At 41.4% G+C, this 18,441-nt stretch overlaps 1 protein-coding gene across 2 annotated transcripts in view; it reads left to right on the forward strand.

Moving 5' to 3' along the window:
• Window positions 1-18,441, forward strand: part of LOC149312522 (solute carrier family 2, facilitated glucose transporter member 9-like) — a 51,936-nt gene that overhangs the window by 1,563 nt on the left and 31,932 nt on the right. For both annotated transcript variants that reach the window (XM_089524791.1, XM_089524790.1), the window contains exons 2-4: window positions 5,852-5,950; window positions 15,467-15,627; window positions 18,042-18,166. In XM_089524791.1, the coding sequence (XP_089380917.1) occupies window positions 5,852-5,950; window positions 15,467-15,627; window positions 18,042-18,166 (385 nt within the window). The remainder of the gene's footprint in view (window positions 1-5,851; window positions 5,951-15,466; window positions 15,628-18,041; window positions 18,167-18,441) is intronic.

Consider the following 18,441-nt stretch of genomic DNA (forward strand, 5'->3'; position numbering starts at 1 on the left):
TTAGAGCCTAATAAAAAGGAGTAATTGAATTCTTGAGCCCTGAGGCGCCTCTTCCAGAGAAACCAGCCATACCAGTCCCTTCAGATTTCCCTATAGTCAAACAGTTGGCTGGGGGAAGTTTTATGCTGGATTCATTTATTCAGTTCTCTCTCTCTCACACACACCAATAATAGTTTAGGGAAATTCTGGGTAGGTAGTGCTGGAGCGCAAGGGAGCCATGGTCATGGTCTTTGTTTTCCCTCCAAATAGAAAGACAAGGCAATGTGGCCCTCCTCCGCCAGCCCTTGGCAGAGAGTGGCCTCCTTCCCCTCCGAGAGAGTTTTGGGCAACAGCTGTTGGGCTGCAGGGCTAAAAATACTGCCTCCGCAGAAAAGATTGGCCAAGGAGTGGAAGAACGAAAGAGAAATGAGCCGGGGGTTATTATTAGCCATCGCAGAAAGGGCACAAGAGACAAAGTATAAGTTCGACAAGTAGGCAGGGCTTTCTGCTCTTTCCTTTCACTATTCATACCAGCTGTGTATTATCTTATTCTCCCGGAAGTCTTTAGCTTTGGTTTTCGTCCAAAGCTAAAGAGGTACATGTGAATGGCAGTTAATCGCATTAATCCGTTGTTTGCCGTCTTGGTTTCTATGCTGGAGGCTGAGCCCAAATCCATTCCCACTCCTGACAAAAGCATTACAAAGTCTTTCAGATACTTTTCCACATCTCCATCTATCTCTAGCCATCTCACATTCCTGCTACTTGTTTTTCAGGTGTAGTGGTTTGAGTGTTGGACTATGACTGTGGACACCGGGTTTGATTCCCACTCAGCCATGGAACCCCCTGGGTGACCTTGGGCAAGTCACACACTCTCAGCCTCAGAGGATCACAATGGCAAACCCACTCTGAAGGAACTGGCCAAGAAAACTCCATGATAGGTCCGCCTTAGGGTCACCATAAGTCAGAAACTACTTGAAGGCACACAATGACAAACAACAACTTCAGGGCATCCAGGTTGAGGTTTATTTGTTTCACCGAAGCACCACATGTACCGATGACACAGTGTTGGTTCACTGATAACCACACAATCAATGAATTGTAGAATAATAGATAACTAGAATAATACCTGAAATCACACAAAGAAATGTTGCAACTTTGAGAGTTGCTAAGCGTGAGAGCTAGCTAGTCCTTGGCTCAAATCTTGTACCAGTTGAGTCTCCCTTATCCGAAATGTTTGGGACCGGGGGTGTTCAGGATTTTTGAATACATGTATTTGCATTTAAATACATAATAAGAGATTTTGGAAATGTGACCCAAGTCCAAACACAAAATTTGTTTATATTTCATATACAGTGTGACTGCGCCATACGCAGGTGCACTATACGTGACTTCCAGCTTACATGGAAACCACACTGTCATTAAAACAAAGGCACATGCACCTGTGGCGCACGCACCACCCCGAGCTGCAAGCACGCCCTCCATTGTTTCCAATGGGTTGCGAGCATACGTGGGAGGGCCTGCTGTATACCTTACACATAGCCTAAAAGTAATTTTACAGTGGGCCCTTCTTATACATGGATTTTTTATACACGGATTCAAGCATATATGGTTTGAAAATGTTCAGAAAAAGTATAAATTTCAAATATTAAACCTTGATTTTCCATTTTTTATAAGGGACACCATTTTGCTATGTCATTATATTTAATGGGACTTGAGCATACACGGATTTTATTATTCACCGGGGATCTTGGAACCAAACCCCAACGTATAACAAGGGTCCACTGTATATTATTTTTTAATAATTTTGTGTAAGAAACCAAGTTTGTATACACTGAACAGGTGTCACTATCTCAGCCACCAGTGAAAAAGGTATTTATTTATTTATTAGAATATTTTGGATTTTGGCACCTAATCTGTATGACTAGTAAACTTTCTAGATTGGTATGCAAGCCAATTTCTTCTAGAGCTCAGTGCTCACTCTCCATACAATGCCACATTGCAGTGAGAGCCTTGGAGATGTTCCAGGTCTCATTTTGCATGAGCCCTGAGCTCAGTGATAGTGGGAAAGCTTTGCAGCCTGTATGTGTATGGAGTTTATTGCACAGCCCCCAGGGGCATGACAAAAGGGAGTGGGATGGAAACCAGATGGGGCGAATAACACATCTTACCGCATAGGAGAACGCCGCCACCGGATGTTCCCATTGCGTTCCACATCCGTCCCAGAGGGTTCTCAAAAATCGCCCCCTCTGGGATGGATGTGGAACGCAATGGGAACTTCAGGCGGGAGCGGTGGCATTCTCCTGTGCGGTAAAATGCAGTCTATGCCGCCTCCTGTTCCCATCATGCCCCCTTTTGTAACGCAGCAGGCCCATTCCAGAGCCTGTGCGATGAGCTTATATGTTACCTGTGTGGCTGATAAGAAGTTACCCTCTTCCTATCCTGCAACATTCTGGACAATTAATACAAAGAAATGAGGGTAACTGATTAGCAGCACTAAAGTCATTTCAGAAAATCATACTTTGTTTTATGTATACTTCAGATAAGTGAGTCTTTAAGTTTTGTTAGTCCCTGCTGATTTATCTCATCTCCCTGGGAAAAATGTAGAGGTCCCTTTGTTACATTATTTCTGCCTATGGGCCTGGTTTATATACGGGCTTCACAAGGTTATTATAAGAGTTGTTACGTTTCTGGCCAAAATCCTGTTAAGGCACTGGAGCAGCATAACAGTAGCTGCTGGCATATTCCCAGAGTTTGACCCCTCATTTCACAAGCACACACAAAGCCCCTTCTCTCACACTTTGGATTTGGTGGTTGGAAAGTTAATCATCTGTTTTGTCACAGATGAGGTCAAAGCCATGGTGCCGTTTGTACAGTCAGGCAGCTATGTAATCTAGCACAACTGTGCGGGTGTGTATTTACATTATGTGAAACAGTTAAAGGATCTTAACCCAACATACACAATTTTAGGTTAACCGCTCCACTACTAATGCCTCAGACACTACTAACTGAACTAGGGAATTCTGCAGATTTCTTCTGTGCCGTGAAAACACAAAGTTTTCTTCCTCCTCACCCTCATGCCCATCTGCTATACAGAGATAATAATAATAATCAACCTTCTATTAATTTGTGTGTATACCCCACTTTTTGTGAAGTACTTTGCTAGTTGTACAGCGAGAGGTTTCACTGTCTACCCTGTGGACTTTAGCCTTAGGAGATATCATACTTTGAATTTGTGATTACAGCAATCATATATGCTAGCAATTTTTGAACTCTTTGCCCTCCTCTTACTGTTGCCAAATGAGAGCCCTTACCATGGCAATAGTTCTGCCTACAGCAGTCAGCTACCAAGAAACAGTGACAAAGTGCTTAAAGCTGATTTGTTGCATTCCAGAGTGGAGATTAGAGAAGGAATTCTTGCATTTTGATCCATCTCTTGGATACTTAAAGGGTTTGTTTTTTTCTTACATAATTTAAAATAGCTTTAGAGAACATCCAGATTTGGAATGTTCCTTGTAAAATAATACAGAAAGTGCATTGGTTGACTAATTAACTAAAGCTTTTGTTGATTTTTCAGTTTGCAATGAATATATGGTTCAGAAGACACTTTTGAAAGTTTTCTTGTTGTTTTGATGTATCACTGCATTGTTGTTGTTGTGTGCCTTCAAATCATTTCCGACTTATGGCAACCCTATCATGGGGTTTTCTTGGCAAGATTTGTTCAGAGGAGGTTTGCCATTGCCTTCCCCTGAGGCTGAGAGTATGTGACCCGCCCAAGGGCAGCCAGTGGATTTCATGGCTGAGCTGGGAATCAAACTCTAGGCCCGTATACAGAATGAAAAATGAAAACATCTTTTCCTCCTAAGACTCTGTGGTAGCTTTGGTTTTCTTAAACCATCTCATATGGTTCCGGTAACCTAGAACAAATGCTAGGTCTATATTTAGTCCATATTCTTAGTGAAGGTCTTGTAACAAAATGGTTGTTGAGTCCACATTTGCTTTAAGTTTATCATAAAAGGTATGGCATCCAAATCTTAAGTAAGAACCTTCTAACTGTGAAAGTGTTTTGTTTTCTTATGTTATCCAAGCCTTCATCCACACTAAACCACAAGCACAAAAATATAAGTTCAAAACATGAAGTCTACGACCTGCTATTGGCTTTCATCTTGTAATATTTTAAATCTGATTTTCAGTTTCTTCCCTTGTCAAATCAATTGTGAGATGTTTCTTTGCCATTGTTTAAGTGGCAGATCACTTATTTAAAAAGTAGAATTGTTTGGAACAACAATAACAAAGCATTTTTGGTAGAATGTTCACATTTATGACCGATATTCTTCCTAACAGTGATAGCTTCAGTTTATTAAACTCTCTACTGCCCACAGGATTTTGGAGCATAATCACGGCATTGCCTGCAAATGCTCTCACTTTAAAGTGACCTTTATTTTTATTCCTTGTATTACTTTTTCTTCTCTAATAGGTTTCATTTTGCCTGCTAAGCCCAGCTTCTTTTTGCTCTGACTTTTCAGCCCAGAGTGTGGCTTCATATTGATTTCCACCTGCTTTAGAGATGTGCTTCATATAAAATGCCCCACCTTCAGAGTGGCTGGAATAGGTCTCATTAAAATTTTGGAGTGAAACAGATGGGCAAAATAAAGCAGCTTTAAGCTGCTATGAAGGTGTTGCATTTATATGAAGCATGCCTCCAAAGCAGGAGGAAATTGATTATGAAGCCATGCTCTGGGGCTAAAAATCAGAGAAAAAAGAAGCCAGATTGCTGTTGCTTTTTTATGTGCAGAAAACTATGCATTTTTTCTGTGCAGGTATCTTGCATAAGCCAAAAAAAAAACCCCCTTTCAATAAAACAGCAATACTGCACAAAAACCCTATGTGGTTATTTGGAAGCAGTGGCCAAAATAAAACTGCTTTGGATCACTTTGGAGGTATGTTTTTTACATGACACAGACATCTTAGGATGCCAGAAGCAGCACCAAAGCTGTGCTCCAGTTCTTAGGACTGGAGCATGGCTTTGGTGCGGCTTTTAGCCTCTTAGGACGCATGTGTCATTGAGGGCCTGAACAGACAGCTGCTTCGGGTCACTTTGGAGGTATGCTGTTTAAATGACACACAAATCTTAAGTGGCCAGAAGCTGCCAGAAGTCTTTAGGACTGGAGCGTGGCTTTGGCCCAGCTTCCAGCCTCTTAGGATGCATGCAGTATTTAAATAGCATACTCCAAAGTGACCCGAAGCAGCTTTATTTTGGCCTGTCTGTTAAGGCCCTTAAACAACATACTGGCCCATTACAAACGGGCCTTTGCGCCGCCCCCATCACATGCTAAGGACCTAGCGTCCACACCGGCCTCACCCCTAGCATGTGATGGGGGCGTAAAAATGGCAGTGCCCTATACACACAGGCGCTGCCATTTTTACGTGCCCCGGATATGTCACTGCAAGTGCGTGAGTAGCGCCTCACGGCGTCCCATCCGGGGCGCAAGAAAAAGCGCCATTTGGGGCTTGTTTTTGCTCCGCGAGGGAGCTGCGCAGTTTGGCTGCTGCGGCTCCCTCGCAGAGCAACCAGCAGCAGCGCGAGACCGCCCGTTTTGGGCAGTCTGTAACGCGCCCTTGTATCTCCAAAGTGACCCAAAGCAGCTTTATTTTGGCCTGCCTGTTAGGCCCTCAGTGCCTTACAACAGACAAGCCCCTTTAAGTATTTCAATAAACTGGAATAGTTTTAAGTTTTCGATTCTGTAGCTAATAAATTGCCTGCAATAATAATTTTTAACAATAAATTTGGTAGGGTATTTTTCCAGTCTATATCTTTGCAAGCAGTAGCCAAAAGATAAAACATTTAAAAGTACTTTTTTTCTTTTCATTTCAGGACTGCTCTGCTAGTCTTATTGTTGCTTCTGTGGCTGGAGCCTTTGGATCATCCTTCCTGTATGGTTACAATCTTTCTGTAGTGAATGCTCCAGCAGTGGTGAGTGAATAAATGTTTTTAAAAGTACATCCACTTTGGGTCAATTCAGTTGAAGCTTTATTGTTATATTTATGATTACTTTTTCCTTGCTTGCTCTCCTCCAAATCAAATACCTGTATCTAAAAGTACATGTCATGTTCCAGAAGTTTTAGAAGTCTGTGCATTTCAAATTTCTGCAATTTAAAAATAAAATCCAGTAGAAGGCGAAGTGAGCATAAATCTGTCAGTTCTAGAGAACAATGATAGCTGTAAGCATTTAGTAGTAACAGAAGAGGAAATAACAGTTTTGATATCCCATGTGTTCCTTTAATGCTCCCTTCATAGGCACAAGGAACTACATGGGGGTTATTTATCTCTGATGCTGATCCACATGACACTGTGAGTGTGTGTGTGTGTGTGTGTGTGTGTGTGTGAGAGAGAGAGAGATTGAGAGAGAGAGAGAGAGAGAGGTGAGAAAATACTGTAGTCAAATGGACAGAGTTGGTTTCAGGATTTGTAGGGGCTGAGAGCAAGATGCCCTCTGATTTCTGTTGTTCACCTGTTGAGGTCATGACCACTAGGAACACTTGAATAGGCAAGCAATCAGTGGTGTCAAGGAGTGGCAGTCTCCTTGCCTCTCCCATCTCACTGGTAACAGCTCTTAGTGGCGATCACTACTTGCTTAACCAACTGAATTCAGTGAATGAAGGATAGGCTGCAGCAAGTGGCTGCCACCAGTCACCCAAAGGCACTGTTACTTGTGCCTTTGGGTGACTGGAAAGGGAGCTAGGGAGATTCTGTGAGTTAAACTGTGCTCCCAAAAGTAATTTTCCAAGCTGTGCCTAATCCCATAGAACATTTCAGTCCTGTCATCACAAACCGAAAGAGGGAGTAATGCAGCAACAGTAAGCGCAGAGGCCAGTAGTTTGCACGTATGTATTAGAAAAAGATATTTATCACCTCTAGCCACATAAAATCCCCTGAAGTGATGTACAACAAATAGAAACATTTAAAATGTTGTTGTTGCATGTCTTCAAGTCATTTCTGATTTATGTGACTCCATGGTGAACCTGTCATGGGGTTTTCTGGGACTGAAAGTGTGTGACTTTCCCAAGGTCATCCAGTGGGTTTCCATAGTCAAGCAGGAAATTGAACCTTGATCTTCAGAGGTAGAATTCAGAGATATAGCCATGTTAGTCTGTGGAATCAGTATGTAGAGAGATCTTGTAGCACCTTTGAGACTAACTGAAAGAAAGAAGTTGATCTATGAAAGCTCATTCGCCAACTTCTTTCTTTCAGTTAGTCTCAAAGGTGCTACAAGATCTCCCTACATGCTTGATCTTCAGAGTTGTAGTTCAGTTCTCAAATCACTACACCACACAGGCTTTAAAATGCAAAATACACAAATGGAAACATTTAAAACCAAGTAAAACAACTTCTTTCAAATAGTTTAAAAACCAGAGAGGGTTAAAACAGACAAATTAGCCATCTCTGGTTGTATGACTAAAGTCCATGTAAAAGTACAGTCTTAGCTACCCACACTCAAAAGTGATGAACCCAGCCTGATATCCCTTAGGAGGGAGTTCCGCAGTTGAGATTCTGCTACAGAGAAAACCATGTCATATATACCCATCTTAGGTACCCATCCACACTGCAGAAATAAATCCAATTTGACACCACTTTGACTGCCATGGCTCAATGTTGTGGCATCAGAGCTCTCTAACAGAGAAGGCTAAATGTCTCACAAATCTACCCAGAATTCCATAGCATTAAGCCACGGCAGTTAAAGTGGTGTCATAATGTATTATTTCTGCAGTGCTGATGCAGCCAAAGATCCAAAACACACAGCCATGGCATTTATATCTGAGGCCATGCTCCAGTCCAAAGGACCAGATTAAAAAGGAGTTGGTTTGAATAGAATCTTGGCTTGCGTGGCTTGGGACTGCATGCTTTGGGTGCAGGTTGTGTGGTTGCTGAGGCCAATCTTTAACTGCTATCTGCTTTGCTCCTTTGTCTCTTGAGGTGGAGTGAGCATGCAATGGGAGGAATCAGTCATACTCTCATGGATATTGGGAGTGTGGCTATCAAAGGCCTATATTTTGTTTCATTTAAGATGGTCTGAGGCAGGGGTAGGCAACCTTATTGAGCCGGGGGCCGGGTTGCTGTCCCTCAGACAATTGGGGGGCCGAAGCCAAAAAATAAATAATTAAATATTTTTTTAAAAAATTAAATATATAAATAAACCAGGACAAATGTAGGACAAAATTTTCAAATGGAAGACACTTTTTTTAAAAAAAATGGAGGACACGCGAAAAAATTTGCTGATTTTTTAAAAAATGTTAATATAAATGCATGTTTCTGAGGCTTCTATAGACAATTGACCCCCCAAGGCCCTGGCGGCAATTGGCAGCAGGACCGGGCTGGGGCCAGTCCCAAGGCCTCGCCGGGCTGCATCCGGCCCGCGGGCCGCAGGTTGCCTACCCCTGGTCTGATGGGATCTCAGTATAGGCAAGGGCCACTCCCATTCTTGGCCACATGGTGACAAAGAACAGTTTTTTAAAAACAGGTAATAAAATGTTTTCCTCATGGTCTCTGTGACTCAAGCAAAATAGGACTTCTGAGTCTGTATTTCAAATTCCAATGCTTCTAAGCTGTAGAGCTGGTGTTTTGGCGGTAGACCCACCCCTTTTCCCCAGTATGTAGAGTGCCCTGGCATCCAAACTTCAGCATTCTTTTGTCCGCCAAGGCATTAGAATTGATGAAGAGCCTCTCTAAAGCTTTATCCTTTTACTTTTGGTTTTGACCCAGGCTGTTTACTACGATTACCCTAGCATTTTTCCTCCTCTGAAAATGGTGTTTTCCATTGTGTCCCCTTCATTTGACTTGGACTGTTCTCCTCAGATTCCTTCAAACAGTGTTCCTCTTGCCAGGAAAAAAAACAGAAAAGGATGGGCACTCCAAGTACCTTCTTTGAGTTAGCAAAGCTCACAACTTGAATGGTGGCTCTCGTTGTTAGATTTTCACACCTCAGATCTGTTGTAACTGTACTTCCCGTCTAAAAGCACTACTTTGGGAGCAGTAGTGGCTCCCAAAAGTAGTCCATGTGGCTGTTTGTCAGCTGACAATGGAAACTGCCTCCACTTCTACATCCCATCCTGTGGACAGACCCATACAATCAGTACAGTCCAATTGCTGACATCAACTACTGCTACGGTCACTCAGTATTGACCTCAACTGCTTGACGTTCTGGACCACTGATCCCAAATGGTTCCATGCTGCTTGCCAGTCTCAGATCATTGCACAGGCTCTATCCGTGAAGCTCAACCAGTTGAAATCTCAGCCAACTCCATTCCCAGATAATCTGACTCTGACTCTCCTCCTAATGACATCTGCTTCTCTGTGGACCAATTCCTTCAATTGGCTTGATCCCTCAACCTGCAGGTCCAAAACTCAGAACCACAGGTTCAGGGCATGATATATAGAAGAATTTTAAGGGAAGCCTCATTGCCAGCCTCTCTCTCTTCCACTCCTTCGCTATCTGCTTCAAGTAGTGCATAAGACCTCTTCCTCAATCCTTGCCACTTTTAAAAAGATAGACTCTCTTTACCACTTGGTGGACACAGACTGCCAGTGCCTCACTCACCACCCCAAACCAAACTTTATCATTATAGATGCAGCACAAGCCACCTCTGGTCAGTGCTTCTACTCTATGCTGTCTGATAAAGGGGGCAAAACATTAGATGCCATTGGCTGCAAGTTCTATTCAAATATTCAGATTTATTATTACGGCACACAGCCAGCATAAGTTCTACTCACATTTGTCCCTTGTTTTCTCCATAGTGATCTATTCTGCCTGCATGGGGGCATACCACCAATTTCCCTGGGACAAAATCTCCCCCTTCTTCCAACATCTTTCCAATGAGAACAAGAGAGTATCTGTGGCCATCCCTACCAAAGCCCGTACCCTAGCTTCCAAACCAATAACCACCACATGCCATTTAGCAGATTGCATAGATAAAGCAATAGCTGGAGCTGTTGGCCCCTGGAAATTATGCATGGCTCCGCTCTTCAGAATGATCGCAACAGGCCCAGAATACAATAGAAGACATACCATTTGATGAGACTGGTCTGTTTCATACCACCACTGATGAGCACTTGGAACATATGCAGCTGCTTAGAAGTTCGGTCTCCAGAAGCCACCATGACAGTTCAAACCAAGACACCAGGAATCCACACCTACTTACCAAAGAACCTCAAATCCCTCTCTCCTCCAACAACAGAAGTCTGTCATCTTTCAACCAAGTCAAAATCACAGGTCCATCTGCCAACCTAAATCCAAGCAGTTATGATCTTTAATCAGTGGGCAACCACATTTGAATCTGCATTGGGAAAAAAAGGTGTCAACGTGGAATACTTGAATGAAAATTTGGACAATCCCAAAAGCAATAAATTATAGATTGCAGCATAATAGTGGTATACTGTGATAACTGGAAATAGACAAGCACTTTTCAGGTAAAAATCAATTAGTACAGAGTTTGTCATCATAATTAAAGCTTAGGATACATCTTTTACTGAAGTATGGTTGGTAGCTACTTCTGGTTGTAGTTTATTGTTATTCAGCTGGAATGCTGAAATTAGTCACAGTGGATTTGTATTTATCTCACACCTTTGACCCCATTACTTGCACTTCGTTCATAGCTTAAATCCATTACATGGTTCAACGATCTATTCAGTAGTCATTGGCAGTACATTTTATTCAGAGATGACTTAACGCACTCTCCTTTAGGACAGACGGAACATGCAAGCATGCTGTTTTGCTCTTTGAGAGGTGTGAAAACAGAACTAATGCATCTTTGATATCTGTAAGACTTAAGCTCAGAGAGGGTCTGAAAACCAGGGGTTTATATAGGGGGAAACGTATCCCGAGGCTATGAGGACTTGCTAGAAAAAGGCGTGGATTGCCTGGGCTTTGTTAATTCGATTGCAGGCAATGTGTTTGCACAATGCATTAGGTCCGGACACAATTCAGAGGGGCAGCCGACTTGATTGCTGAGCCGTTAAGCTGATCGCTGGCTCATTAAGTGAGAAGCCAAGGCTATTGTCTTACTTGGGCTAGCAGAGGCGAATCTGGTTTGGCGACTCCCAAACTTCCTATGGAAATTCCCAATTCCAGCTCTTTCTAGGGGCTCTGCCTGTGTCAGGTGAGCTGCCTACGTGGTCTCTCCACTCTTGGGTTAATGGCGGGTCTCCTATAAGGTCAGTCAGGGGTCATAGCACAGACCACATGTACCCAAAATTTTATATAAATCCAAACTTGGTAACAAATTGTCTCTCAGGGTCTCTGTGACACTGACCCCAATAAATGCAATTTAACATCATCACTTCAATAACTCTTTGGTTACCTGGAAAGGAGACCATATCCCTCAGCTGTGTTGCCAGGTAATGGGAAATTCCATTATCACCCCCCTCCCAGTCTCAGATGGTTTGGTAACAGCTGGAGGCTGGAACCACACTGGGAGTGATTTCATCCTATAACTTAAGAAAGAACAAAGTTAAAACATACATACAAACACATAATACTACAGATTAACTATACTGTAAATCATTAATCAGAATGGTGACCACATACAAGAAATTAGAAGACTAGGATTTGGTAGGGCAGCTCTGAAGAAGCTACATAAGAACCTGAAGTGTAAAAATATATAATCAAATACTAAAGTTAGGCTCGTGCATGCCAACATATTTCCCATTTCTATGTATGGTTATTAGAACATATTTATCAACATTATTTTTACACACCTGGCTAAAAATGGCCCAAAATAGTCCCCCCCCCCCTCCAAAGTAAGATTTATTAAAGCAAACATTACACTTGCTAAATTAATTGTTTGAATGACTTGTTGTATTTAAAAAACTTAATATTTGCCTTGTTTTTGTTAAGTCATCTAAAAGTAATGATGTTATCCTTCATTGCTCAAATAAATGCAACATCTGACAATTAACAATGTCACTTTGAGAGTGTTATTTGAAAGCTCTGTTCCCTGTAAAGACAACTTGGTGTATTTTTCATACATCAGAAAGGGAAGCAATATGAAGTTGCCATCTCACCTTTTGTAGCTTTACCACTGATCCAATTATAGTTTAAAACAAAAATTAGTTTAAGTGTCTTTCCTTAAAGGATGCAGGAAAATACAATCTCACAGCAATTATTAGAAACTAGGAAAATGTCTGTCATCTGCACACAGAGAGGTGTAGCCTTTATTGAATAGGTGCATACTTATTTTCTTTCTATCCCCATTCCACAGTACAATGCCTATTTTGCTGCTAAATTAATGTTTTCCCATCTACGTGAGCAATGTTTTTTATTTATTAAAATAGCTATAAGAAACATCCATTTAAAAGCCATCAGTTTCACTGGTGGCTCAGTACAAATAAAAATGATAGCAAGCAGGTTTGTACCTAATCCACTGATTTGGGCAACACACCTCAAAGGCTGGCTTCTTCAAATAGACGTCATTACCTAGTTCTTCCAGAGATGGCTCAGTTGTGGCAAATTAAACTATATCTTCATTCTCTTTTCTTGGGTGACCAGGGGCAAGTTCTGCTCTGCCAACAAAACAGACAACAGATGCCATTATATTTTCCATTTCTATGTATGGTTATTATGTATGGTTATTATGTATGGTTGTAATAAAAAAGGCCAAAATTATTTATTGAGTACAGCTGCAGTTGAGTTACGATCAGTTCCAGGCATCGGCTAACCCACTTGTTGCCCAATGAGACCAGCTTCCAGCTTCTGCCAAAAAACAGAATTGGAGCAGTGGGGGACTCACCTGGACTGGAGCACATACCCAATGAGAAACTCTTACCTTTCCGGGGAGGGTGGGGTTGACAGAAATATATCAGCCTTACTTAGGCAAGCCATTTCCACCATACTCCCAGCCTGGTCCCTTTCTAGGGTCCTGCAAGTATTCCCAGATCCCAAACCCATGCACCACCCACATAGTTGTAAGAAAGCATGATATAGACATGGAGCAATTATCAGCCTACTCCGTATAGCACAGCCAAAACAATGCCACTATTGAACAGTGCAGGATGCAGGTGGTTGGCTGGAGCTTCTGAGAAACTGACCCTGGCTGGCTGGGGTTGCAAAAAATAATATCTCTCTGCCTGACCAGAGTGAAGATTACAGCAGTTTACTTTGAAAGATAGAGCAGTCAACGGGGCTCAAGCAGGGGCCCAAATTTCATTGGCTAAACCAGCCGGGTGGCGCAGTCAACGAAGCTCAAGCAGCCGCTCAAATCCCATTAGCTGCAAACTCCTATCAGTGCTGGCAGATCCTTGGGGCTACACAGTCATCTGGGAAGAAGACACTGGCCAATGGCCAAGGGCAGCGGCCCAGGCTCTACTCCCACCCTGGCCCCACAAAACAGCTGCAGATAATTTCATGCAGCCTTCTTCCACATCAGTCTCCTTTAGTTCTTCCACAGTGGCTATGTTCACCATTCTGTCTTTCTGTAGAGAAAGGGGTCGCTCTTGCATCTCACATCTTGGACTTCTTCTCTTGTTTGGTAACTGATACCAGGATCACTTATGATATCAATATGTTTTAGCTCCGTTCCAGCAGGACCATTTCCTGATCTGTCCTGGAGATGAATCAGATATTCTTGGGATACTACTCCAGCCCTTTGTGTGATCGCAGATGGTCATGCACCCTTCCATATGACATCATGATTTTGCTGTTTTTGTACAGGTTAAGTTGCTGGTTGGGGGCTCACATTGATTTCACCATGGGCCCATGAAAAGTGACACCCACTTACATTGAACCCCTGAACTAAAAGCCCTTCATGCTCCTAGGCCATGGGAAGCAATATTGCCTCTTCATGTTCCTAGGCCATGGGAAGCAATATTGCTGTTTTAAGGCCAGCAGTAGCCTTCTCCTTTCAACCATGGAATAAACCTAAAGTCAAAAAAGCCATTCCCAGCTTTAAAAGAGGTCACAGCTCCTCAAAACATGGTGAAATTGTCCCCCAAATCTGTTGTACTGGTGTTCATTTGGCAGTATGTAATTTTTAACTGTTGTGAACCGCCCTGATCTTTGGAAGGGCGGTATACAAATAAACCATTTATTATTTATTATTATTATTAGTATTCCTGATCAACTGAGGAATTGGAGGGGCTTACTACAAACGCACATTGGGTTCAGGACAGAACCTGTTATGCCACTGCCTCTCACCACAATCAGCTAATTTCTGTTACCTTGAATTAACTCTTACTGTATTTCAATTCTGTATGGCCCACTGTTGACTTGGAAGTACAGGTTTGGCCCATACCAAAAACAAGTTCTCCAGTGCAGCAGTTCATTTCCCCTGCCTAATAGGAATGAATTTGTTGTTGTTGTGTGCCTTCACATCATTACTGACATATAAGAGCGCTGGTGGTGCAATGGTTAAATGGCAGTACTGCAGCCACTGACTCACAAACCATAAGGTTGCGAGTTCAATACCAGCCAGGGGCTCAGGCTGGACTCAGGCTTGCATCCTTCTGAGGTCGCTAAAATGAGTACCCAGCTTGTTGAGGGCAATTAGCTTAAACATTGTAAACTGTTTGGGAGTGCTTAAGTGCACTGATAAGTGGTATAGAAATGTTCTTGCTATTCTATTGCTATAAAGCTACTCTGTCATAGGGCTTCCTATCCATAGGAAGGAATACCTTTTCAGAAAGGAGTCTGCATGAGATTTCTCCTGCACTTCATTGCTTTGGATAAACCAGAATAAACTGGGGTGGGCAACTGTGGAAAGCTAGGGGACATGATTAGCTCCCCAGATGGCGTTGGAGGACCACATTCCTCCACTGTAACTATTTGTGCAAGAGCATTTTTAAATGCTTCCAAATGCTCTCTATGAGGACATGGAGGCATTTTCACCATGTTATGGGTTTTCCTGTGTTATTGTAGGCCCAGGAGAGGATTTTTTAAACAACAGGAAATGAGCAAAAGTCACTGGGCCTACATTTGCCCAGAGATGTGCAAAATGTGGTAGAAATGTATCCCATGCCCCCAGGAGGATATTTTAAGATAACACAATTGTTTTGAAAAAATTTGCAAAATTGTTGATCGGGGGGGGAATGAGGGGTTTCTAAGTGTGGACACACCCTATATACTTCTAGAGGGCATTTAGGGGGATTTTGAAACAAAAGATTTGTTTTGAAAAATACCTCTGCTCCCCCCACCCTGAGGTCACAAAAACAGTTCTGGGGGGCAGCATGGGGTCCATAGGCTGCACTTTTACTTTTGTCCACTCCTGGGATATGTGTTAACATCAATATATTTGTTTATACTAGAGCTGTGTTACCTTTTTGAACAGAACAGGTAATATAACTGAAGAAAATTTAATTTATTTTTTTATAACAAATGATAGAATTAATTGTTTAAAATTTATAATGTTTAAAATTAATTTTTAAATTAAAAATAATGTTTTTTGTTTTACCGACCAGCATGTTCTTGTCATTTAAATTTTTTTCTGTTGTTGTTGTTTTTAGTTCATCAAGAAATTTTATAATGAAACTTGGGAGAGAAGATATAACCAGTCAATGACAGAGCAGTCAGTTACCTTGTTCTGGACTATATCTGTTTCCATTTTTGCCATTGGTGGGCTTGTTGGAGCTTTAATTGTTACTCCAGCTGTCAGGTATTTTGGCAGGTAAGCATGTACATATAATGTGCATTATACATGTCTGTTTTCTTTGTTTTTTGATTAATCATTTATATATATATTTTTAAAAGTAACTAACTCTCAGCAACTTGGCATTTTTAAAACTTAAATTAAAAGTTATGTTTTTAAAAACCTACACCATCAATCCAAAAGAAGATGTGTTTTTCTGTATAAAATCTTATCATGCTGCTGCTTCAGTAGTATTTACAGCTTGATTTTAAGATTGAGATAATTTCTTCTACAGCTTCTATTAACAATGGACAAAAGAACAAGTGAGAATCAACCTTTGGATCAAATCTGTCATATTGCACTGGATCTGTCATATTGCACTTTGTCTGTGACAAAATACTCAAAATGTTCACTTTCCCTTCAGCATACTGTCAAATAAAATGCTATCTGTACATATGAAACAGACTGAATTGAGAATCATGTCATTCCAAGACAAATGTGGTCTGTTTGATGAACTCAGCCAGAACGCTTGGCAGTTCTCAAGATTCCAGCTAGAAGTTTTTCCCAACCATACTGTCTGGGATCTTTTCAGCTGGCAATGTCAGGTTGAAAGTTAGGTCGCAACCTTTGAATTAGAAATTGCCTATGTATGTTGTCTCTTCAAAGAGCAAAGGACCATTTTGCACAATATACAACACGACAATCCTAGTTTTTTCGCAGGAAACACTACCAAGTCCTTGATTTCCAATGGATATGTTTGCATAGTATATATTTTAACAAATACAGTGCTACCTCGGGTTACGAAATTAATTCGTTCCGCGGCGCCGTTCGTAACCCGATACATTTCGCAACCCGAAAAGGCTTTCCGTTAGCGCTGGAAAGCCGCTAGCCGCGCTTCGCATTTGAATTTCGCGCCGAAACGCGCCGAAATGAATTTCGTAACCCAAAAAATCTTTCGTTACCCGGAACAGTTTTTTCCAATCTAACTTTTTCGTACCCCGGAAATTTCGTAACGCGATCAATTCGTATCCCGGGGTACCACTGTACCTGGAAGAAGTGCTATGTTTGAGAATTGACTTTGTACCTCATCATATAACTAGATTTGTCATATTGAAATATTTTATATTTATGATCTTGCAAAGCTGACTTCAGACATAATCATATCATTGATTTCCACATAAAATATGCACATACAGCAACAATGAAGAGATTTTTCTAAGAAATTATCAAATATAGAAACCACTCACTCTTTGTCCTCAATGAAACATTTGTAACTTGTAAGTGGCAATGATTACAGATTCCAGCCTCAATGGAAACATAACAAGTAATCATGTAATATCTCTACTGAGTCTGGAATATTTTAGTCTTATAATATGCGCGTGAGAGCATGATTTTTTAACTAGCTGTTGTTACAACAAGCCACAGTTTCTGATAAGTAGATGCATGAGTTAACTGCAGTGTTTTTTAAAATGCAGCCTATGAAACAAGAAAGAAGTGGAAAGAAATTTCATGAGCCTGAGCCTGTGGTGAATTGTCAGTATATCATGCCAGCATTGCCAGTGCACTATTGTTTCCTTTAATGAAATGGTTCATTATGAGATAAGATTTGACCGTATCATCTAGCTTTCTTTCTTAAGATTTCCTGACCATTGATTTATTGAAAACAGAAAGCAGCCTGTTCTTCTCTGTGGTCTATTTTAGAATTCCAAAGGTGAAGTAGTTCCTGACAGTCCTTAGTGTCGGTGTCTTATTTTTAAGAATCAGACTGGTGTCTTTCAGAGTGGGACAGAGAGCTGCCATTCAAAATGGTAGCATGTGCGGATTACACACACTTTCTCTTTAGCAACAGTTACAGGCAACCTCCAGGCCTCAGATCTAATGCCCATTTGGCTTGCCAGCCTCCTCTTGCCTTTTCTCTGCTCAGTGATCAGAGATGAAAAATTGCCTTTCCTTCCTCTCATGCTACACTGAGGTGCTTAAAATATTTTAAAATGGCTAAAATACCCTTTTGCACCTCTGAGGTGGCATTGGGGGCACTTTTACAATAAATGCGTGAATAAAATAAATCTCAAAAAGTTAAAAAATTGGGATGGCAGCACCAGGAGTATCCTTTCCTCCAGGGCCTGTGAACTCTCCAACTTGTGGCAGTTACCTACCCCTGCTTTAAAATATGGAATGGTTGAAATAGAAGTGACAAAGGGTAAGTGGGGAACTAGAGGTTAGCACACTGACACTCCTCATAACATGTAATTCCACCCTCAACATCATCCTGTGACACTGAGCAACATGCTTATACAATGCACCCTTTTTGACATCATGGATGTTAAGCCTTCACCTATTCCATCATGTCACAACATACTGAGGTAATAATAAATTTTTCTGTATTATGGTTTCGCTTAAATCAAACTGTAAACATGTAATATGTATGTGAAATATAGTTTATTTTTTTCCAGAAAACGTACACTGCTGCTAAACAATATATTTGCCATTGTGGCTGCATTGTTGATGGCATTCTCTCATCTGGCAGGTGTCATGGAAATGATAATTCTGGGTCGATTCATAATGGGCATTGATGGAGGTATGATTTAGTGGATACTATTCTACCAGTTCATTAAAACATATTGTACATGTGAGGCCTGCAACAAAGTCATGCTGTACAGTCCTGTTCAGGATTCCCACAAGATCTTCCAGAATATTCTGTTCCATCCCCATCCTTGTTTTCTTTTCATTTCAATGTATAGCATTCCAGTATTTATTTATTTATTGTTTTATTTTTTGCTTCTATTGTAAGCCCCTTAAGTGTTCCCCTGAGAACACAGGACTGATACTTGTTTTCCTATTTGAGGGTGGTGC

The sequence above is a fragment of the Sceloporus occidentalis genome, unplaced genomic scaffold (assembly GCF_023333645.1).
Source record: "Sceloporus occidentalis isolate IW3139 unplaced genomic scaffold, rSceOcc1.0.p SCAF_5, whole genome shotgun sequence".
In the NCBI taxonomy this organism is placed as follows: Eukaryota; Metazoa; Chordata; class Lepidosauria; order Squamata; family Phrynosomatidae; genus Sceloporus; species Sceloporus occidentalis.